The sequence below is a fragment of the Castor canadensis genome, chromosome 11 (assembly GCF_047511655.1).
Source record: "Castor canadensis chromosome 11, mCasCan1.hap1v2, whole genome shotgun sequence".
Lineage (NCBI taxonomy): Eukaryota > Metazoa > Chordata > Mammalia > Rodentia > Castoridae > Castor > Castor canadensis.
Window position 1 is genome coordinate 114270147 of NC_133396.1, and position 23219 is coordinate 114293365.

General features: G+C 38.7%; 1 protein-coding gene and 1 long non-coding RNA gene across 3 annotated transcripts in view; one reads left to right on the forward strand and one right to left on the reverse strand.

Moving 5' to 3' along the window:
- Positions 1-677: 677 nt before the first annotated feature.
- On the reverse strand, positions 678-21911 carry LOC141413936 (uncharacterized). Of its 2 annotated transcripts, XR_012438974.1 has the most exons (3): positions 21776-21911; positions 20909-21039; positions 678-976 (listed from the first exon to the last, which is right to left on the reverse strand). It is a non-coding gene; the product is annotated as an uncharacterized lncRNA (long non-coding RNA). The 2 variants fall into 2 exon arrangements; XR_012438973.1 differs by lacking the exon at positions 678-976 and having other exon boundaries at positions 20860-21039.
- The window catches only part of Rab3gap2 (RAB3 GTPase activating non-catalytic protein subunit 2), a 95759-nt gene continuing 94437 nt past the window's right edge, over positions 21898-23219 (forward strand). The window contains exon 1 of the mRNA XM_020157737.2: positions 21898-22029. Within this exon, the coding sequence (XP_020013326.2) occupies positions 21915-22029 (115 nt within the window). The 5' untranslated portion in view covers positions 21898-21914. The remainder of the gene's footprint in view (positions 22030-23219) is intronic.

Below are 23219 nucleotides of genomic sequence, written 5' to 3' on the forward strand. Positions count from 1 at the left end.
CTTTGATAAGTGTGCTCTTCCATTACACTAAAGATGGAGAAAAGCAGCCCCAGCTCAGTGGTAGCTGTGCTGAGGACACTTAGCAAGGTGCTGAGAGAATAGGGATCAAAATCACTCTTCCTTCATACTTAAACTTTATTTCACAGAGTTAGCATATGTACCAAAGACTCAGAAGAAGAATATGTTGGAAATTCAATCATTTTAAACACGAGAAGTCTCATTATTTAAAGGAAGACTGGTGATTCCTTTTTCAAAAATCAAGATTTCTAAACTATGGGGACTTTCATGTTATGTATTCTTAAGGTGCAGGTGAACTTCAAGATTGAAATTTGTGGTTACAAAAACAAAGTTAAGTTTCTAAAACAATTTAAGAAATCATACCATATCCTGTGGAAAACAACTCCAACTGATTTAAGGAGTATGGGATTCATTAAAATGTTAGGCATATCACAGAATCATAAATTCAGTTGAAGAACAGTCCAAAGCAATGAATCAGGAATGGGCCTTGAATCATGCCATAGAACTGGTCTCTTGCAGACTGTTCCACAATAACAGCCTAGGACATAGTTGATGTTCAATCAACATTTCTGGAATAAATGCAGTTTACTACAGTTATACTGCAGTTTGAATCACTGACACAAGATTAGCTCCAGCCACAAGCAACAGAGACCCTACATTACAGGACCTTAGGGTTGATATGTACTTCCCTTTCCATGTTTTCTTTGGCAGTACTAGATAGAGTTTGAACTCAGGGCTTTGCATTTGAGAGAAGGCACTCTATTGCTTGAGCCATGCTCCAGTCCTTCCCTTTCCATATTAAAGTTTGTAGACTAACAGCTGACAGAACTGTTCCTTGGAGCCCCCAGAGATACAGACCACTTTGATTTTGTTGCTTCTCTATTCAGGGCCTCCATTACTGGGGTTATCTTGTGGTTCATGATAGCTACTCCAACTCCAGCCATCCTGGTCCCCATCCCTGGCAACATAAAAGAAAAAGGAGTGAAGTCCCAACTGTCTTTTAATGAAGGATCACAATATCAGGCAATACACATCCACTTGGACAGAACTACATAAACCAAGGAAAACTGGGAAATATAGTCTTCATTTTGAGTGACACATACCAAGTTAAAACTAAAGGTATAGCTACTATGGATGAAAGGAAGGAAGAATAGACAACCAGTAGCCTCTACTACACAAAGCAGGTACCAGTCTCAAGACACCACTTTTACCTCTACTAGCCCCCAAGCACACAGGTATTCTACAGTCACTGCTACTAAAAGGAACTCTGGAACAGAGTTCAAGGTCGTGTGCCCATACCCATTGAGAGTCAGACTAGGAAAGTGAGCATCTGGGCTAATTGCTATCTGGAGTGGTGAACAGAACTCCACAGTCCATAATCTGTGTAAGACGTGACATTGCCCAAACATAAGAAGAGTGTGGCAGTGCTAAGTGACCTAAAAGAATGACTTCATGCCTCCTTTTAACCACCAAGTTTCCCTTCTACCACCAAGATGACATGAACCCTAGATAGATCATCAAATAATTACAGTCCTAGTCAACACTGATTTTGCTCTTTCTCATCCAGGATTCCATTGCTACATAAAAATACTACTACTTCTCGAAATGATTTCTTCCATATGATACCAAAAGTGCAGGCAACAAAAGGACTACACCAAATTTAAAACTTTTGTGCACCAAAGGACACAATCAACAAAGTAAAAAGATAGCATAAAGAATAGAAGAAAATATTAATAAATCAGGTGTTTAATAAGGGATTATTCAGAATATATAAGAAACTCCTGCAATTAAAAATACTTAAAAATGGGCAAAGAATGTGAATAGATATTTTTCCAAAGAAGGCATATGAGTAGCCAAAAATCACATGAAAAGATGCTCAACATCACTAAGCATTCAGGATATGAAAATCAAACCCCATACACTTTAGGATGGCTCCACTCAAAAAAGCAGAAGGTAAGTGTTGGCAAGGAGGTGAAAAGTTGGGGCCCTGTATATGATTAGTAGGAACAAAAAATGGTGCAGCCACTATGGAAAACTATGGTAGTTCTTCAAAATCAAAAATAGAATTGCCGAATGAACCGACAACTCCACTTCCGGGTATACACCAAAAGAATTAAGAGTAGGGTCTCAAAGAAATATTAGTACAACTATATTTAAAACAGCATTATTCACAACAGCCAAAAGGTAAAAGCAATACAAGTGTCTGTTGACAGATGAATGGATAAACAAAATGTGGTATACACATACAATGGGATTTATTCAGCCTAAAAATGAAGGCAATTCTGATACATGCTACAACATGGATGAACCTTCATGCTATGGTGTCTGCCTAAGGACCAGGTGTGAAGGCTTGGTCACCAGCCTATAGTGCTATTGGGAGGTGGTGGAACCTTTAGAAGGTGGGCCCTAGTGGAAGTTAAGTCCCTTGGGGCTGTGCCCTTGGAGGGATCAGTGAGACCCCAAGTCCCTTCCTCTCTTTCTGCTTTAGCTCCCATGAGATGAGCAGCTTCCTCTTTGCCATGTGCTCCCACTATAATGTACTGCCTTACCTCAGGCTCAAAAGCCAAAATAGACCTTTCACCCTTAAAGGCTGATTTGTCTCAGGTGGTTGTTAAAGTAATGGAAAGCTCACTAATACACTTGAGGAATTATGCTTAGTGAAATAAGCCAGTCACAAAAGGATGAATACTATATTATTTCACTTATATAACGTGCCTAGAATAGTCAAAGTAGACACAAAGTAGAACAGTGGTTGCCTGGGGTTGTGGGGAAAGGAAGATGGGAATTTGTAAAATGGTGCATTCAGTTGCTGTGGAAAACAGGTGTAGTTTTTGGAAATGAAGAGTCTGGAGCTGGGATGAGCTGGGTGGCTCAGGCCTGTAATCCTAGCTGCTAGGAGGTAGGGTCATCCTGGAGAGATAGTTAGCAAGAGCCTACCTCAACCAGTGAAAAGCTAGGCACAGTGGTGTGCACTTATCATCTTAGCCCCAACAGAAAAGTAAATTGCTCTCACATGGGAAAAAGAATGGGCTTTTTTTTAACCTGTAATTTAAAGGAATTTAACTTCTGTGGATATGGAGAGTAAGATAGTACACTTAATTAATTACAGTTTTGGTATTCTGAGAAAGCTTTAGTCCAGCATTTTTCTTATATTGACAAATATGCTCCAGGATTAAAATATAAGCGAATGAAGCAACCAGACCCATAATTCTCAGAAATATTCAACTGCAGTAATACAAGCAAGTGCAGTTCACTAGTCCCACTACTACTTGAAAGTCCATGACTATGATTTGCATCATATCTTATCGTCCACAGAAAGCTGCCACCTACTGTACATTATTTCATCTGAACCTTGTAACAATCCTACAAGGAAATTAAACAAGTATCAATATTTCTATTTATAAGTAGAAACGAAGCATGTCAGAGGACAAATAACATGTACAGGGTTAGACGGTTCAAGGCAGGGTAAAGACTCAGACCAGAAGGCAAAAGTACATTTCCTTTAATTACACTGTAATCCCTCCCTTGGCACTTAGAAACACAAGGTAATTAATATAAAAAGCAGGCAAGAATACTGCGTCTTTTAAATACATGCGCTGGGTTATTTTTTAGTGTTTTTTGTATTTTGCTCTTTCATTATGTCTTTTTTTTCCCAATGAGGGGACCCTATTCTTAAAAAGAAAGAATTTATGATAGTTTTTATTCTAGCTTTAAGAATGACTAAAAATATCTGACAGTCTTTTGGTAATAAGTCCCATAAATGCTGGATAAAATGTAATAGGTACTATTTTAAATCATAGCTAAGGGCACCAAACCAAAGAGAAAATCCTGGGTGCCAGAAACAAAAAGGAAAACTGAGAAGCAAAGAAGTAGGTTTATGAACTGACACAAACCATGTTGGAGCAATGGGTGGTATCAGCTGTGGTAATCCAGGGGCATTAGTGACCAGCTGGGGAATGATGACCATGTCTGGGGCTTGCTCAAACCAGGGTTTGGAACTGAGAACCTCCCTCATAAAAGCAGGATCCTAAAAGAGCTGCCCCTTTATGAAAGAGAATTTAGAAAACAACCCACCTTCCAGCCCAGGGAATAAAGATAGCTTATCTGGATAGATCCAGCTCTGTGTAGGAAAAATTATCCCCACACATTTCACAACCATGGGAATCCACTACCCCTCAAAACAAGCTATGGAATTGATAAAAAAAAATTTGGTTTCAAGCTTCAGATTCACCTAAGACATCTAGCTAGAGCAAACCAACTTAATCTAAGAACCATGTCCCCAATCCAGGCTGCACAGAATTCTCACACATAAGTTCTACTAAAGATAACAGTCCTAAATTACAAAACACATGAAGAAACAATCTACTCTGATTGAGTCAGAATAGACCTCCCTCCAAGAACATTTGATATGAGAACAATTTAATGGAAACCAAAAAATAAGTATGTCCAAATTTATCCAAGACATAATAAAATAAAATTCAAACATAATAAAATAAAATTGCACTGTTGAAACAAAACCTAGGAAGACATTTTAATAAACCAAAAGTAATTTCTAAATGTTAGAAACATAGTGATTGAAATTTTAAATTATAATAAACAGGTTAAATAGTTAGACAAAGCTAAAGAAAATTTTAGCAAACAAAGATAAACTTAGGAAATTGTCTAGGATACTGCTCAAACTACAAGAGAGGAAAAGAAGAGAGGAGAATGCAATGTGAAAATCCTAGCCTATATTAAATAGATATTCAAGAGGAAGCATTTAAGAATTAATGACTAGATATTACCTAAGATTGGTGAAAAGACATGAATCCCTAGGTTCAAAAGGCCAGTGAGTTTTAAACAGTATAAATAAATCTATACATAGAAACACCACAACATTTTTTCAGAGCACCAAAAATCAAAAGGAAATCAGAAAGCAACCACAGAGAAAATATAAAAATAACTTCAAAGAAAGAAAAATTTCCAACTCAACACTAAGCATAAGAAACAGAAGACAATGTGATAGCTTTTAAGTAATATGGTAAAATAATTCTCAACCTAAAGACTGCAGTAACTTTCCCCTTTAAGAAGAGAAATTGTCAGGCAAACACTGAAAGAATTACTAGGCATGCATCCACGATGAAAAATACTGTTCAGTGATGCACCGAAAACAGAAAAGGAAACTCAGGAGAGGGATCTACAAAACAATGATTTCTGTTGTGGTAGTTTCCATATATTTTATATATGTAAATGTCACATACTAGTTGGAGATGCTAGTGGCACCGGGAAAGAACAGCCTCTGAACTGCAGAATTATTAGGCCCAAAACATCAAAAGTACCATGCTACAAAATATTTTCTGTAATTATATTATGCTGTATACATAAGAGATAATGAGATTATTAAATGTACTCATTGAATGTGAGAATCTCTATCATATTGCTAGGGTGCAGTAACTGATCAAAGGCACAGTTTTGTAGTTGACAGTGCTAATAAATGCTTTATCCCTCACAATAAAGACAAACTTTAAAGGCACTGGTGCTAGGCTTGGTGGTACATGCCTGTAATCCCTGTGCTCCAGAGGCTGAGGCAGGATTGTGAGTTTAAGGCTAGCCTGGGCTACATATGAAACCCTATCTCAAAACAACAACAAAGCAAAAAATAAAACAAACCAAAATGCACTGCTAGTACTGAAATAATAAAAATAAAATGAGTTTAAAATGTCCATTTTAAGACGTTTCAGGGACATGTAACAATGTAGAGGCTATAACTTCAATGAAACAGCACTGGTGTTCTCAATGATCATTAGGATTCCCCTTGATGATCTCTTTCAAGAGAGAAAAGTCCTAATCAGTACAACGAAACCAGATTCAGGGTGTGGCTGATACATATCCTTGCCTTAAATGTCCTGCATTACTAATAAGTTCATTTATTAAAACTTCTCGAAGTGCGCTTTTCATATTCATTAGTAACTTTCGTTAAGCATTCTATCTGTAGATCCATGATCAATAATACTGAATACTTTAAATTGTAATGTATAGAACATTCAAAGAATTTCACTCACTAAGATATTAACGTGCACTAACCAGGATTCCATTTAGCACTGAAATATTTATTAATATATTAATTAATTATTAAAATCCTTATTTTATTCATTGGTTAACATCTCAGCACTTTTGATATTTAATTTCTTTGAAAAAAGTCTCAAAATAGGTATTTGCCAGCTTTCAGGCCTTAATGTCATACCTTACAAAAACTATTGCTCTCCAAAGAGTAAATATATTTTAGAGAATAGGGTTTAGCTAAAATAGCTGAGCTCTACCAAACCCATGTATAAAATAATATCAAGTCCACAGAGAGCATATAACTAGTGTACAAAATGAAGTAGAGCTGGGGAGAAGAGGAGGGAATAGACAAATAAAAATAGAATGCTAGTAGATGGTAAAAGGTTAATACTATGCAGTTAAATTAGTTAATAAAATACAAGAAAAGATTGCACAAATTTAAAAAAATGAAATGTGGGCAGTTTATTTCTACATATAAAATCCATATTAATGTAGTGTCATCATAAATGACAGAAACTTCTAAATATTGACAGTTATTATATGTACTACATAATCAGTCTAATTTTCTGATTAAATGAAGGCTGGTAAATCATTTCCTTGCCTCAAAGATTCAGAAGCATCTGAGATTCGAGACCTCTAGGATTACACAAAGCATACACTAAATAAAAAGTATTTGTTTTTACTCCTCTTTGATAAAAAAAAATCAGTACTTGTTAATATTTGTTGAAATAGAAAAATGTTTGAAGACACATTTTTAAAATGACTGGTCCCATTGGAAGTTGCTGGACAATCAAAAAGTCAGAGCAGGTTTTTTTCAAATTCTGCAAGAACAACAAATAATGTTTTAGGTTCCTGTTTATAAATGGTTCTTTAGTCTTTTGTCTTTTTAAACACAAAGTTTATTCAGGATAAATTTTTTGCAATGAATTCAATGCTTTGGTTTGCTTTGAGTCTTGATATTTTAAAAAACAGTATTCTATATGGAAATGTCATAATGAAACCTGCCATGAACAACTAATAGATGTTACTAGAAATATTTTTTTAAAAATCAGTGTTCATTGCTTTTGGGATTTTTTGCCATGTACATATCACGCAATTGCTTGAATCTTTGTATTGATTAAGGCCTTGAGCCACCATAAATTACCTGCTGGTCACTTGTATTTTGAATTTAGTGAATTGGTATCTTACATAATCCCTGGTCACTGACCTCCTTAAGTGTCAAAAATCATTTTCCCTTTATATAACAGGTAGAGATAAATCATTAAAACGGTCTATTTTTTGTTAAATATAAAGCTTAGTGAGAGAACCAGAAACGAAATAGTGTTCACAGCAGGATCAGTTCTATATTTTTTTTTAAAGTCAGGTGCTCATGAAAGGCTAGTTAAGGCATTTTAAAGAGCTATGTATTAAGAAAACACATAAGATACAAGTCACCTCATTGATAAGAAAGACAACCAAGAATGTCACCATTCTTCTATTATCAATTAAAAAAATTTACCACTACTCTTACAGAAAATTCAGAATTAAAAAAAAATTTCTTTAAACTTTCAAATTCAGAAGAAACTCAGAGAGGGAAAGGCATGAGGATGAGGAGAGTGGAGGGAAATCATAACTATTAGGAAATATGTCATGCTAGGTGTGGTGTCAGCCTGGACTATATAATAGCATGATGTAACAAAAAAAGTTAAAAAGTTATCTGTAATAAACACCACTTGTGATTTTTGTATAAACTGACCAGCCAGTTAAAATATAGCCTGATGTATTAATGCTAATTAATTTATTTAAAATACTTTAAAAAATATAATGGAAAAAGTCAAACCAAAATCATAATAATACTTAGATAGGGATATAATAAAATAATTCCAACAGGATCTCTTTTGTGTTGGTTCACTCCATACTCACCCAAATTACTATTCCCACAATAGATAGAGCCTATTAAGAAAATTTCTCATTGTGAAGTGTTCCAACTGCAGAAAATGCTTGACAGTTACTGTCATGTGCTTGTTTCTGAAATATATTTTCTTATATTTTAACATCTCTTAAATATACATTAAAAATAAGATTATGTTATGGTTCAACTGGCAATGTTTCTTATTTATTCATGGTTAATGAAAAAAGGATTTGCACTAACAAGTTTGCATGCATTATCTTTTGTAATCATCAGGACAGGTACAATGAAGATAATGTTAATATTCCCATAATAAAGGTGACAAAACTGAGATTAGGGAGACTGGAATAACTTGGCTGATTACATTACTGTGTTCATCAGCTTTTGACCACTGTGACAAAATACCTGGGAAAATCAACTTAAAGGAGGAAATGTTTGTTTGGCTCACAGTTTTGGAATTTTCAGTCCATGCCACTGGTCCTGTGATGGGAAACATGTGGGACAGCAAAATCTGTTCATCTCACAGTGGCTAGGAAACAGCGCAAGAGAAAGGGGCCAGGGACAAAGGCCCTCCCAGTGCCCCCCTTTGAACAACAAGGCCTCACCTCCTAATGTTTTCACCATCTCCCAATAGCCGGTTAAGTTATGAATCCAAAAATGAACTAACCCATTCATGAGGTCAGACTCCTCCTGATCTGATCACTTCCCAAAGGCCCCACCTCTGAACACTATTGCCTTGGGGACCCCAAACCATACAGCTACTAAAAAACCTAGTTCTGGAATCCAAGTTTAACTTGTTCTGACTTTAGAAAATCTGTTACAGTTGGGATCTGGATTGACTTCCAAAGGCTCACATATTGAAAGCTTGGTCCCCAGTTGACAGTGATATTGAAAGATGGTGGGAACTCTAGGAAGTGGAGCCTAGTTGGAGGAAGTAAGTCACAGGGGTTGTGACTCTGAAGGGTATATTTTGTCCTAGGGTCCTGGCTCTCTTTCCTTCTGCTTTCTGGCTGCTATGAGGTGAGCAGCCTTCTCTACCACATGTTCCTGCTGCCATGATATTTAATTTGCTTAGGCCCAAAGCAAAAGTCAGCCAACTGAAACTGTATGCCAAAATAAATCTTTTCTCCTTCAAATTGGTTTTATTAGGTATTTTTTCATGGCATGAAAAGCTGACTAACACACAGCCCTTGATCTTGCCAGTCTATACCATTTTATGCATTTGATAAGACTCAGTAAAAAGACCAGGAATTAAGAGGTATATAGAAAAAGACCAGTTTTACATTAAAATATAAGACAGGTGCCTCATTAAAATATGAGATCAAAGTTTATTAAAGACAGTTTTTAAAGCTTTCTGTGGTTACAGTCAGTAATGTATTGTTAAACATGTAACAACGTAAGTCCTAATTTGAAGTTTTTGCTGATTTCTGTGATATAAATATTCTTATTGTGGCAGATTTTAAGATACCAAGATGAAACTATCTTACATGTTTCCTGAACAGTTAACAGTCAGATCTGGCAAGCTGGTAGGAGCTAAGCTCCAGCACACTGTTGCCAGTAAAGGTGAACTAATGGTGAATGAAATGTCTTTTCTCTCAATTCTCTTATTATACAGTCTTATTTGCAATAGTAGTATTAATTGAGTTGGAAAGGAGGTTTTAAGCAGGCAAAATTATCATGAAGCAAACTTAAGATGGCAAGTCTGCTAAAGAGAAGGTATTTGCAGGGGGTTAATAAATATAGTCATAGTTTGACTGTGATGGTCAAACTAAAGATTTTCTAAAAGAAAAAAATAAAACTCAATAATGAAATGTAGAGATTATTGTAAAATTGGAAGTGTTGTAAATGATGACAAAGACTGGAAAAAAAAGGGCCACAAACTAAAAAAGCTTAAAAGAAAGAGAATGATTGGAGTGAAAAAAAAGTTTCCGTTTCATAAGATGTGAACCTTTAAATTTAGAGAAAATACTTTCAAACACTGAAGTTGGAAAAATAAAAAGTTCAAAGATATTCAACTGTGATATACAAGCTGCAACAGGGAATGTGTTTATAATGTGATAGGCAAACATGCCAGGGCAGGCCTGTGGACATGGCTCAAGTGACAGAGCACCTGCATAGCGAGCACCAGGCTGTGTTTTTTTTTTACTGAGTTCAAATCTCAGTACTGCAAATAATAAAAAGCCAGAGCATTTAACAGGAGACAGATGGTGCAGGTTAAATTCCATTATCCAGACTTTAAGGAGCTGTCCACTGATGTTTGTTGTTCTAGAATTTTCTCCGTTAACTACTGTTTGAAATTTGCAGGGTATTGGTTGACCTTTGTAAAGAAAAAAAATCCTGCTTGCAAATGGTATTTACTTTAACTAAACAATTAACATTAAGCACATTCTGTGTCTCTGTACATTTTTTAAAGAACTCACCTCCATAACAAAAAATATATTCCATTCACAGCAAGTGTATGAAGTGGAGCCTTCAGTGGCTCTGATTCAAGGAACAGGACTTCCCACACAAGGTCTCCTGCTCTGGAGCTTTTCAGCAAATATTCTGATGCCCTCAAAATAGCCTCCTTCTACTTGCCCCTCCATGCCCTCACCTCTATGTAATAAGACCCATAATTTCCTTTTTATTATTTTTTCTAAATTAAGTTTATTTTTAACAGATGTATAAAAACATAAAATTATACATATTAATGGGGGTCTAGTGATGTTTCCATACATGTATACATTTTATAATGCTTAAATAAGGTTAAACATATCTATATCACCCAATGATCAGCCTCTCCCCATTCCTCCATCCCCTCTACTGTCCCTGGCTTCTAGTAGACACCATTTTACTTTCAGCTTCTATAAGACCAACTTTTTTCAGTTTCCACATATGAGTGAGGTCATGCAGAACCTGTCTTTCTGTGCCTGGCTTATTTCACTTAACATGATTATCTTGATTCCATCTATGTTGTTCCTAATGACAATATTTCATTCCTTTTATAACTGGGTAGGCTGTTGTGAATATGTACCACATCTTCCTTGTCCATTCATCAGTTGGTGTTTCCACTTCTTGGCTGTTATGAATAATGCTGCAACAAACCTAGGAGTGCAGATGTCTCTTTGACATACTAATTTTGTGTGTATATATACAGTAATGGGATTGCTAGAATATACAGTAGATCTACTTTTAACTTTTCAAGGAAACTCTATACTGTTTTCCATAGTGGTTGTACTAATTTGCATTCCCGCCAACAGTGTGCAAGGCTTCCCTTTCCTCCACATCCTCACCAGCACTTTTATCTTTTGTATTTTTTGACATTAGCCACTCTACTTGGAGTGGAATGATATTCATTGTGGTTTTAATTTGCATTTCCCTGATGATGCAGTGAGCTTTTTTCCACATACCTGTTGGGCATTTGTTTTGTGTTTTTTTTTTAATTTTTATTTTTTTATTATTCATATGTGCATACAATGCTTGGCTCATTTCTCCCCCCGCCCTCACCCCCTCCCTTACCACCCACCCCGCCCCCTCCCTCTCTCTCCCACCCCCTCGATACCCAGCAGAAACTATTTTGCCCTTATCTCTAATTTTGTTGAAGAGAGAGTATAAGCAGTAATAGGAAGGAACAAGGGTTTTTGCTAGTTGAGATAAGGATAGCTATACAGGGAGTTGACTCACATTAATTTCCTGTGCATGTGTGTTACCTTCTAGGTTAATTATTTTTGATCTAACCTTTTCTCTAGTTCCTGGTCCCCTTTTCCTATTGGTCTCAGTTGCTTTTAAGGTATCTGCTTTAGTTTCTCTGCGTTGAGGGCAACAAATGCTAGCTAATTTTTTAGGTGTCTTACCTATCCTCATATCTCCCTTGTGTGCACTCGTTTTTATCATGTGCTCAAAGTCCAATCCCATTGTTGTGTTTGTCCTTGATCTAATGTCCACATATGAGGGAGAATATATGATTTTTGGTCTTTTGGGCCAGGCTAACCTCACTCAGAATGATGTTCTCCAATTCCATCCATTTACCAGTGAATGATAACATTTCGTTCTTCTTCATGGCTGCATAAAATTCCATTGTGTATAAATACCACATTTTCTTGACCCATTCGTCAGTAGTGGGGCATCTTGGCTGTTTCCATAACTTGGCTATTGTGAATAGTGCTGCAATAAACATGGGTGTGCAGGTGCCTCTGGAGTAACCTGTGTCACAGTCTTTTGGGTATATCTCCAAGAGTGGTATTGCTAGATCAAATGGTAGATCAATGTTTAGCTTTTTAAGTAGCCTCCAAATTTTTTTCCAGAGTGGTTGTACTAGTTTATGTTCCCACCACCTGTTGGGCATTTGTATGTGTTCTTTTGAGAAATGTCTGTTTAAGGACGATAGTCTCTGTCCTGAGTCATTTAATGATTTTACCCCTCTTTGTCTCTCCAGCTTTTCCAGTCTCATCTTTTTTTGGTTTGGTTTGGTTTATTTTTTTTTTAGGTACAGTCTTGCTATGCAGACCAGGCTGGCCTTAAACTCACAATCTTCCTACCTCAGCCTCCAGTGTGCTGGGCTTACCGATATGCACCACCACACCTGGCTTCCAGTATTATCTTAACACTCTCCTTTTAACTCCAGACAGGCTAAAGGATATTTAATTCTCTAAATACGTTGTGTCCTCTCATGTCTGGGACTATGAGGGATTTCCTCTGTGACTAAGGATTCTCAGCCTCCCTGCTCCCGTTCTATCCTCCAGCCTGTTTATATCTGGTTAACCCAAACCCTTTGGCTTTGGCTTAGATGATCCTTCTTCCAGGGAGCCCTCTGTGATCCTCACAGCGCAATGTCCCTCTTAAAATGTGCTCCCTTGAGCTGTTCCCATCATTGTACTTTCAAAGGGAGTTATAATTGCCTAATTATTTATCTGTGTCTGCTATTGGAATCTATTATCTATTAGCACACATATGTGTTTCTTTTGTGTTTTGTGGATAGTTAGCTCCTGGTACCCAGTAGGTATTTTTTAATGTGTTGAATACATGAATTTCACAAAGGTAAAGAGGTCATAATCTCTGCCCTTGAGGACATCACCACCTACTGGGGGCAACAGAAATGCATATAAACCATAAGACAAGGTGCTGAATTTCAGAATAGACACAGACTGAAAGGCTATGGTGAAGCTGGGTGTAGTAGTGCACACCTGTAATCCTAGTACTCAGCAAGGCCAGCCTGTGCTATATAGTGAGACCCTGTCTAAAAAAAAAACCTACAGAAGTCCAAAATGACTAAATTTGCCTGGGAAGTCAGACCTTTCAAAAAGAAAGTGATATTTGTGTTGGGTTTTGAAGGACTTCCACGTTTTCCTAGTAAAGAAGAAGCACAGAGCAGATGCTCAGAAATGAACAAGCTCCAGAATGTCTCTGGATGGTTCAAATCTTTCAGATGCCTTTTGGTGCAAGAGAGATAGGAAAGAATAGAGCATAACCACAAAGAAGAGATTCAGCTAATTAGGACAGTAGAATAGATTGTATTTGTAAAATGTAAGTGTCATAAAGTCACATCAGAGGCTGTTAGGAGGAAAGCTGTCACTGACTACAGGTATTGCAAGGAACCTGCATCAAGAAGAGTGAATGCACAGTCAGGTGTGGTGACTTATGCCTGTAATTCCAGCAGTTCAGGAGGGAGAGATCAGGAAGACTGCAGCTCAAGGCCAGCCTGGGCAAAAAGTTTAGCAAGACCTTATCTCAACCAAAAAGCCAGGTGTGGAGATGCATGACTGTCATCCCAGCTATACAGGAGGCCCTAGGTAGCTGGATCATGTCTGAGACCAGCACCTGGCAAAAAGTGAGACCCTATCTGGAAAATAACCTAAAGCAAAAAGGGCTGAGGGGCATGGCTCAAGTGGTACAGCTACTGCTTAGTAAGTGGGAGGCACTGACTTCAAACCTCAGTACTGCCAAAAGAAAAAGGATAAAAAAAAGCGTGAAAACATTTGATCACCTGATGTCAGTCAATGTAAGGAGAAATTAGGTCTTAGGAAATTAGGTCTTGGCACTCAGCAAAACACATGATGGAATCTACTTGGCTGGGAAAGTTTTAGCAAGAAGGAACAGAAATCAAAATTCAACACAAATTTTGCCTTATGTGAAAATTACCATGCACATCACTGGCAGCTGGAGCAGAGGAATACAAGAACCCTCCCAGCCTACAAAAACTGGTCTCCTCCTGCCATCACAGAGTGCAAGGAAATGTGAGAAGTGGCATTAATGAAAAAAAGGAACCAAAGGAGATATTTCTCACACTAAAAAATATTAATTACTCCTAATTTTTGAAGGAAATGAAATTTAAGGAAGTTTAAAATCACACAGGTCATCTCTACGGGCTCATCCCCACTTATAGTGTCACACTTCACATCTAGAGATAGCTGCTTGAGTTTGTACACATGAATCATTGCTACACCCAAGCTTTTTGTTATGATGCTTCCTCTGCCAGGGATATTTTGTCCCCATTCCCTTCTGTCCTCATTAGCCAGCTAAAATCAGTCTTCAACATTCACATGTGATCTACAAAAAGCCTTTTTTTTTTTTTGAATCCCAAGGCTATGTTTTTTGACCCTGATCTGTGCCTTTGTGATATTTTTACCTGTCTCTGTGTTGGTTGTCTCCCACCTCCATCAGTAGCAGGTCTTCTTGTATTTAAATTCACAGGGACTCCAACCAGTCAGGGCTCCCAATAGGCATGCAGAAATCATTCTTGAGTGAATCAGAGAATAAATGAAAGGGTCTTGGGAAGATTTACTGAGTAAAATGATTAGGCATATGCCTCTGAAGACAAATCTAGAGGCAATGTGTAGGATGCTTGAAGTGGGAAGACATCAGACTTAGAAGCTGGAGGGAGCAGGGAGCTATCAAAACAGCCCAGCAAGTGAACTAAACAGAACTTTCTCAAAAGAAGAAATTCAAATGTCCAAAAAACACATGAAAAAATGCTCACCATCCCTTGCAATAAAGGAAATGCAAATTAAAACCACACTAAGACTCTACCTCACCCCTGTTAGAATAGCCATCATTAGCAACACCACTAACAACAGGTGTTGGCGAGGACATGGGGGGAAAAAGGAACCCTCTTACACTGTTGGTGGGAATGTAAACTAGTACAACCACTCTGGAAAAAATTTGGAGGCCACTTAAAAAATCTAAACATTGATCTACCATTTGATCCAGCAATACCACTCTTGGGTGTACCCAAAAGAATGTGACACAGGTTACTCCAGAGGCACCTGCACACCCATGTTTATTGCAGCACTATTCATAATAGCCATGTTATGGAAACAGCCAAGATGCCCCACTACTGATGAATGGATCAAGAAAATGTGGTATTTATACACAATGGAATTTTATGCAGCCATGAAGAAGAATGAAATGTTATCATTCGCAGGTAAATGGGTGGAATTGGAGAACATCATTCTGAGTGAGGTTAGCCTGGCCCAAAAGACCAAAAATCATATGTTCTCCCTCATATGAGGACATTAGATCAAGGGCAAACACAACAAGGGAATTGGACTTTGATCACATGATAAAGCAAGAACACACAAGGAAGGTATGAGGATAGGTAAGACACCCAAAAAACTAGCTAGCATTTGTTGCCCTCAACGCAGAGAAACTAAAGCAGATACTTTAAAGCAACTGAGGCCAATAGGAGAAAGGGACCAGGAACTGGAGAAAAGGTTGGTTCAAGAAGAATTAACTTAGAAGGTAACACACATGTACAGGAAATCAATGCATGTCAACTCCCTGTATAGCTATCCTTATCTCAACTAGCAAAAACCCTTGGTCCTTCCTATTATTGATTATACTCTCTCTTCAACAAAATTAGAGATAAGGGCAGAATAGTTTCTGCCTGGTAGCAAGGGGTAAGGGGGGAGGGAGGGAAGGGGAGAGAAATGACCCAAACAGTGTATGCACATATGAATAAAATAAAAAATTAAAAAACAAACAAACAAAAAAACAGCCCAGGCAGGGAGGTGGCAGAGAGGATGGTCAGGAGGGGCTCAATCCATTTTAGAAGTTAATCAGCAGAACTCGGTGGCTGTCTGGTGAACACGGTGGAGAGAAAATGACACATTAGTGTTTCTGTGAATAGGTCATTCACTAAGAAAAGAGTAATATCATTAACAGAATGAAAGGAGTCTGGATAATTCCAGGGACTTTGAAGAAGGGACTGGTGGAAGGACGAAAGATGACAAGAAGGTAGTAAAATATACAGAAATGAAGACAATGGGGAAAAGAAGGAGCTGGGAGGTTGCTGCTTCATTGTAGCAAAGGTTAGGGAAAGCATTAAAGATTGAGTAGCCCAAAGTGGTAACACTACAATGAAGTCAAGAAGGATGTTGGCTTGCCTTAGCTATCCTAGCTCATAAATTACAAGGCACTGGTTTTCAGACTTGAGGTCCAGCAGTTTCTTCTTCTCCTGTCCATGGTTTTCATTATAAACACTGTTAGTTGGAACTTATCTTTCAGCTACCAAACATTGTGGACATTCTTTTATTTCACAAAATCTTTTAAGGCTCGACTTTGTTGTGCCCAAAATAAGAAAATAAGAAGTACTTGGTTATCTGGGGTTTATTTTTATGTCTCAATGAAAGAAAAGTTATTTAGGCAATTTTAAATCCCAGGTAATTCATTTAACCTATTTTTGAATTATGCTAGAGAAAAAGAATACCAGTATAAATAAAAATTCTTTTCTTTAAGCTAAGTATATGGAATAGACAACACTTCCTTCATGGACAAGTTCTTCTTCTTACTCAAGTTGTATTGTGTCAAGATCAGGTTCAGCTACATTAACAGAAAATCCCCAAAAGCAGTGGCTGAAGCATCTGGATTCATTTTGTTATATAAAAGAAGTACATATATGACAGTCCAAGCTTGGCAATGGCACCTCTACCAAGCAAAGGAACTTCAGTCTTCTGTATTTAATATACTACACACTAGTTCAAATTATTTCATTGTCTAAAAAGGATGCTGGAGACATAGCTATTTCAAATTCTAGGTAGGAAAAAGGAAAGGGGAAAGAAAGTACAGGAGTTTATGTTAGCTATTTGTTAGCTATCTGTTCCTCTTTCCAATATTCTATTTGTGCTCCTGGAAATCCCTCTCCAATATTCTAACTATTTGTGCTCTATTTCATTGGCCAGAACTTAGTCACATGGATACACTCAGAGAATTTGGGAAATGTGGTTTGTTTTCAAATCTGGGAACATAGCTGCCCCAGTAATATAAGGTTTCTCTTGGTAAAAACAAAAAACAAGGGAACAGGGGATTGGTAATGGTTAGTAGTAATTGCTTCTATAACTATCAATTCTCATTTAAAATGTGATGGCTTACTAACCTAACACGTCCTGAAAATCTTAGAGTAAAGAAGATGGAGCACTACAGTACTATAGTACTATAGTACTGATATTTGTTTGCTGACTATGCTAATATCTTCTTTTTCTTATGTCATTGTAGATTTTGATCTAAAATAAATATTGGAAAATGCGGAAAATATATTTTCTTGCATTCAAAAAGTAACAAAACACAATGTTTGATGAAGTGAAATTTTCCTTTCATAATTGGCCAATGCCTGCCACAAGAAAACTCTTCTTTGTCTTTTAAAAAGTTCTTCCTTTAGTCATAAAGGAAAAGAAATTGCCAATGCCTCTGTGAGTATTAGAAAAATAACCTATTTCTGAAGAAAGGCTATATATTTTGTGCCAAGGAAACAGTTTGGCAGTTCTGTAAGCTGGACATCACTTGTGACTCCATAACTGCCAAATGCAATCATCTCTTCTCAGCCTTCATTCCCGTTAAATTCCTCATTGAATCTAGCACAATAGATCTGTCTGTTTGCACACATTTTGTCTCCCTCCTTTGGTTCTGTGGCATGGTCCTACTGTATATGATTTCCTTCTTTGATGCTTTCTTTTCCATCTCCTAGAGCTTCTACCATACACCCCTAAAAATAGACAGTCCCCCAGCTTCCCCAACCCCTAACCTTGTTTTCACTTCACATAGACTCTGCTGACATTTCATTCCCTCCCTTCAATATAACTTCCATGTAGATGACTTCCATAGGTAACTTCTAGCTCTGGTGTCTTTAATCCCACCCTTCTAACTTTTGTTTAGAAAACAACTTTTTAAAACCTAGCTCTTCCATAGGCACTTCAAATGTAACAAATTCATCCCATTCTTGTTGACCCCAAACTCAATTCCTCTTTTTGCATCCTTGTCTTGGTTGCTGACATGACACTGTCACTTCTTCCATTCTTTAGTCTGAGCATTGGAGCATCATCTTGGGTCTTATTTTTCCATCCTACCACCTATGTCTAATGTGTACCAAAATTCCCTTGACTTAGCTTCCAGAGTTGTACTGTCTTCAACTATCATTATTTCTCATTTAGAATATTCCTATGATGTCTTGAAGGGTTTCTTTGTAATCAGGCATCCCACATACTGCCCAAAAGTTTCCCAGTGGCTACTTCCAGCACACAAAATAAAGCAGATGATAGTATTTGGATTTTAAGGTTGTCTATAATCTGAAATCAATCCGTTTATCACCTTCTGAATCTCTTTCCCACCACTCTTTTCCCATGAAATAAACCTAGTCATCAAAATTATTCTCTTCTTTACTTCTCCACTGCCCTTTATCCAAAGTCACCCAAGGTGCTCATCACACTGTTTTTTGTTAGTTATTTGTGCTCATCTGTTTCCAGGTAGTGGGTCTGTGCCAAGCTTGTTCTTATCACCTTACTGTGCTCACTACAGAAATTGTAGTATAACAACTCCTTCATAGATGTTTGTTAAATCAAAATTAGTTGTAGAAAGTCCTTGCTTCTGCTCACATGGTCCTCAATTCAAGGAAGATTTTTGGCAAAGCTATGAGGTAAGGCTTCATTAGCTTTCCATCCCCTTTCTCTGCTCTCTTTTCTTTCACCTTAGAGATGCTCAGTGTTATCCATCCTGACCACTCAGGCCTCTTACTGACTGGGGTGCCTTTTGAGCAACTCCAATTCTCATACCTTCCCTCTTCCCAGTCTCTTACCAAAATCTATATATCCCTAGGACTGACCTTACATCTCAGCCTCTTCATCCTACAGATCAAGAAACAAAGGCCCAGAAAGATACACACATTGCCCAAGGTCATGAAACTGGTTGGTGACAGGATTGAGACAGTCCCAATATCTCTTGACTCAAAGACCATTGCTCATTCTCTCATACTTGGCTTCTAATCCTTTGACCTCAGGCTGCTGCTAAGTATTGCCAAGAGCCTGAAGCTAATCATCCTTAGAGGCATCTCTCTCTTATCAGCTCTGAGTGCTCTAAGTCACAGTAATAGATTCCAGAGGTCAGAACACTTTCCCCAGCTTCCAAACCCATACCTAAGAGAGACACTGTCTATGTTGGGATATGTAAGGTCTGCACATTTTCCACAATGTGCTTTCTTGCGACTGTGTGGTTAGTGATATTCACTGTCTGGCACTCTCCTCCCACACTCCACAGAAACCATGGCAGCAGATCTCCAAGGCATCGCCCTCCAGATTTACAACTTCCTGGGAGAAGAGTTCAGTTCATGAATGTGTTGTAATTTCTGTGAAGGGTATCTAAAGTCCTTTAAAACATTCATGAATGAACCTTTTCAACACCACTTGGAAGGAAGTCAGGGACTTCACTATTGAATTGAAACTAAGCCAACAGGGTAATGAAATTCAATGACCTCTACAAAGAAGAGATACAAATGCCTCAGGGTAGAACAAAGGCCAGCTGAGCCAGAAAAGGGCAGTTACTTTCACAAAATCCATTTACCTGAACAAGCACTTGAATACTTTTCAAGGAATGACATTGTATTCTTCCATAAAGTGTCATGTGTTTTTTGTTTGTTTGTTTTTGGTGGGACAGGGGTTTCAACTCAGAGCTTTATGCTTGCAAAGCAGGCACTCTACTGCTTGAGCCACATCTCCAGTCCATTTTGCTCTGGCTATTTTTAGAGATGGGGTCTTTCAAACTATTTGCCTGGACTGGCTTTGAACTGCAACTCTCATGATCTCATCTTCCCAAGTAGCTAGGATCTTTATTCACCTGGCCATGTGTTCTTTATTTACCTAGGAAAGCTAGAATCTAAATTTAATGTTAGTCTTGGTGTTGGTGCTACATTTTAGGGAGTGATCTTAGAATTGGATTATTCTACTAAGTGATGGTCTGAGGAAGCACTGCATTTTTTTTTTTTTGGATGAAAGAAGGGAACATTGGCAACTGCCTTTACAGGTCCCTGACACTTGAAACAACCTTGTATTACATCTAATCCCACCCTGATTTACAGCAGAAGAGTTCCCTGATAATCTGATCATGTAGAAATTATCTATGCTATTTCATGAAAAACCATTCTACTCTAGAAGCAGGTAAGGGAGTAAGAACTTGGGCACTCAATTACAGCTGTTATATTATTAGGACTACATGTGTACACAGATCTGAAAGGATTGAATGCTCTAACCCCATCTCTAATCCCATCTATTTGCTTTCTATTTATTCTTGTATCATTTTCTCTATCGTAAAAAGTGGATGATCTATTTAGGTTGGGAAGTGTGTGAGTTTTATTGTAGTAAAGTTTTATTGGTTCTCTACTCTTTAGAAAATTAACTTCAATGGACTTCAAGAGGTTCTTTAGTGAGATTTAAATCAGTTTTTTTCATTTAAAAACTGGAATGAAATACAGGTATAGTGGTGCTTGTGTGTAATTCTTACACTTGGGACACTGAGGCAGAAGGACTGCCACTTCCAGGCCACCCTGGGCTACACAGTAAGACCTTGTCTTGAAAAAACAAAAGACACCCTCTTTCAAGATGGCATTTGTGACTATGTAATTGGACAATGTATGGAAAAATACTTTAAAAGAATCAGATTATTCTATTTACGTACACTTTTCATTCCATTTATTCCTAAAGCAAATATTTATTAATCACTTACTACATGGCAGGTCCTATATCAAATAGCAGGTATATAAATGGAGTTGAGTGAGATTCCCAGGCAGGCCTTCAAGAGCTTAAAATAAGTCTGTTCTTGATTATGGTAGACTTGCTCCAAATGCTAAACCAAACCTGAAAACAAACAAAAACTAAGTCAGGTTCTCCTGTTGTATTGTCATGGTGTTTTATACTTCTTTCTCTCCTAGCATTGTTACAATTTTAGTTACATAGTTAAGTAATCAGTTGCTTACTGTGTCAGTCACTATTTTAGTTTCATGGGAACATGTTCCTTTTGGTTCAGCTACTCAGCGCCTAGTACGGTTGGCATAGGAAAAACTAACAAATATTTGTTGCAAGGATGAACGAACGAATGAATGAAACAGTAAATGGATGATGAAAACATACAGCGAATAATACAGTGCAACCCCATACTATGTTAGGCTTGCACAGTACTATAAGAATTTATAGGAAAAGCATTTAAAGCCAGCCTTGATGAAGCTGATTTTCAGAACAGAAGCTAATCTTTGCAAACATGATACATGCATGACATCTGTATTTTATTCAGGCACCTGTCACTAACTTAAACCACATTATTCTCTGTGAAATATCAACAGTAGGCCACCCATAAGATTGGCTGAATGATTCAAAGGCCGGCGCAAAGTCCAGTTAGATCATATTTGGCTAAAAGCCAGAATGAATGAAAGGGTTCCCTCTCTGTAGCAGAACTGGAGCTGAAATTTCGCACTAAACAGCCACGTCCACTTCCACATCGGATTCCCGGGGCTGTAGCTCCGCAGGTCACGTGACGCGGGTCCCACCTCCTGGGCCATCCTGCGCACGCGCACTGCTCCGGGGCGTCTGCGCTTACCTTGCTGACAGCTTCCGGTTTGGTTTCTCCGCACCCTGTGTGGCTGAAGCTTTTGGGGTTTGACCGTGGCGGCCGGGGGGCAGAGGGGGGCAGGGTGTAGTGAGGTAAAGTGAGTTCCCAAGTGGGGTTCCCCGCAGCCATGGCCTGCTCCATTGTCCAGTTCTGCTACTTCCAGGACCTCCAAGCCGCCCGGGACTTCCTCTTTCCTCACCTGCGGGAGGAGACCCCCGGCGGCGCCGTGCGGAGGGACGCCAGTAAGTGCCCCTTGTGTCGCGGTTCCCTTCCCCGGCAGCCAACCCGCGGCCTCAGCTCGACGGTTCCGGTGCCGCTCCCCGCCCCGGCCCGCTGGGCCGCCGGTTCCCCGCGCCTCCCTCTTGGGCGCCAGGACGGCTCCCTTGCTGGTCGCGTCGTCCTCATCTCTCCCTGGCTTTTCTCCTCAGCCTCTGCCTGCTGGCCAAAACCTGTGTTTGGCTTCCTGTCGCCTCGCCTTCCCCCTCTTCCCCACCCTCTCCTTCCCCTTCTTCCCCACCCTCTCCTTCCCCTTCCTAGCTTTCTCCTCCCTCCAGTTCACTGGCCCGTGTCCCCTACCCCTGGTCCCTATTCGTTGCCAGATGACAGGCCTCCTCCCTGTTGCTGCCCCAGCGCCCACTCTTCTCCATCCCTGGATCAGTGGCTTTCGCCACATTCCCGTCCAGAAGTGTTTATCATCCCCCACACTCGCCCTTTTTCCAACCCTTTTCTTCTCGCTCAGTTTTAGAGATTAAGTGGCTGCTTGGCGAGTGAGGGACTTCTAAGGTGGGAGGTAAACTCCCGAATAAAAATAACCTATTAGGAGGAGAATCTACTTTAGGGACTAACATTACAATGACGTAGCCAAAAAAAAAAAAGTTAATATGCTTTAATTGAGGTGAGATGCCTTCCACCTGTCATTACCATCAAACAGTGTTAATAAGCCCTTCCTCATGCAATATAAAATCCCAAGCCCAGGTCATTAGATACTACCAAGTTCTCGGAATTCGCTACTGTTTTACTTTTGACAGGTGAAGTTTTGTCTTTATTTTGCATTTCCCATATGAAGCACGTATTGTCACATTGTGCTGTAATGAAGTGGTGATAGAAGGCCCACTTTAAAAAAAAACCTTTCCCTTCTCAAAATTTAGAAGCTATCCTGGACACTCCGGAGGCGCAGGCAGGAGGGTCGTGAATTCTAGGCCAGCCTGGGCCTGTCAAATCAAAACTATCCATTACTGAGTATTTACTCTGTGCCAGTCATTTATGTAGCAAGCCAGTATAGGTTGGTAGTTGCTGTCCTCTTGGAGCTTAGGGTTTACAGGTAGAGACAGATGTCAGTAGCTACAATTCAGAGTGATTGAGACGGGAAGTAATACTGAAGTCTACTTTTAAGTAGTAGGTAAAGGAATAAGGTAAAGTAATAGTATGTGCG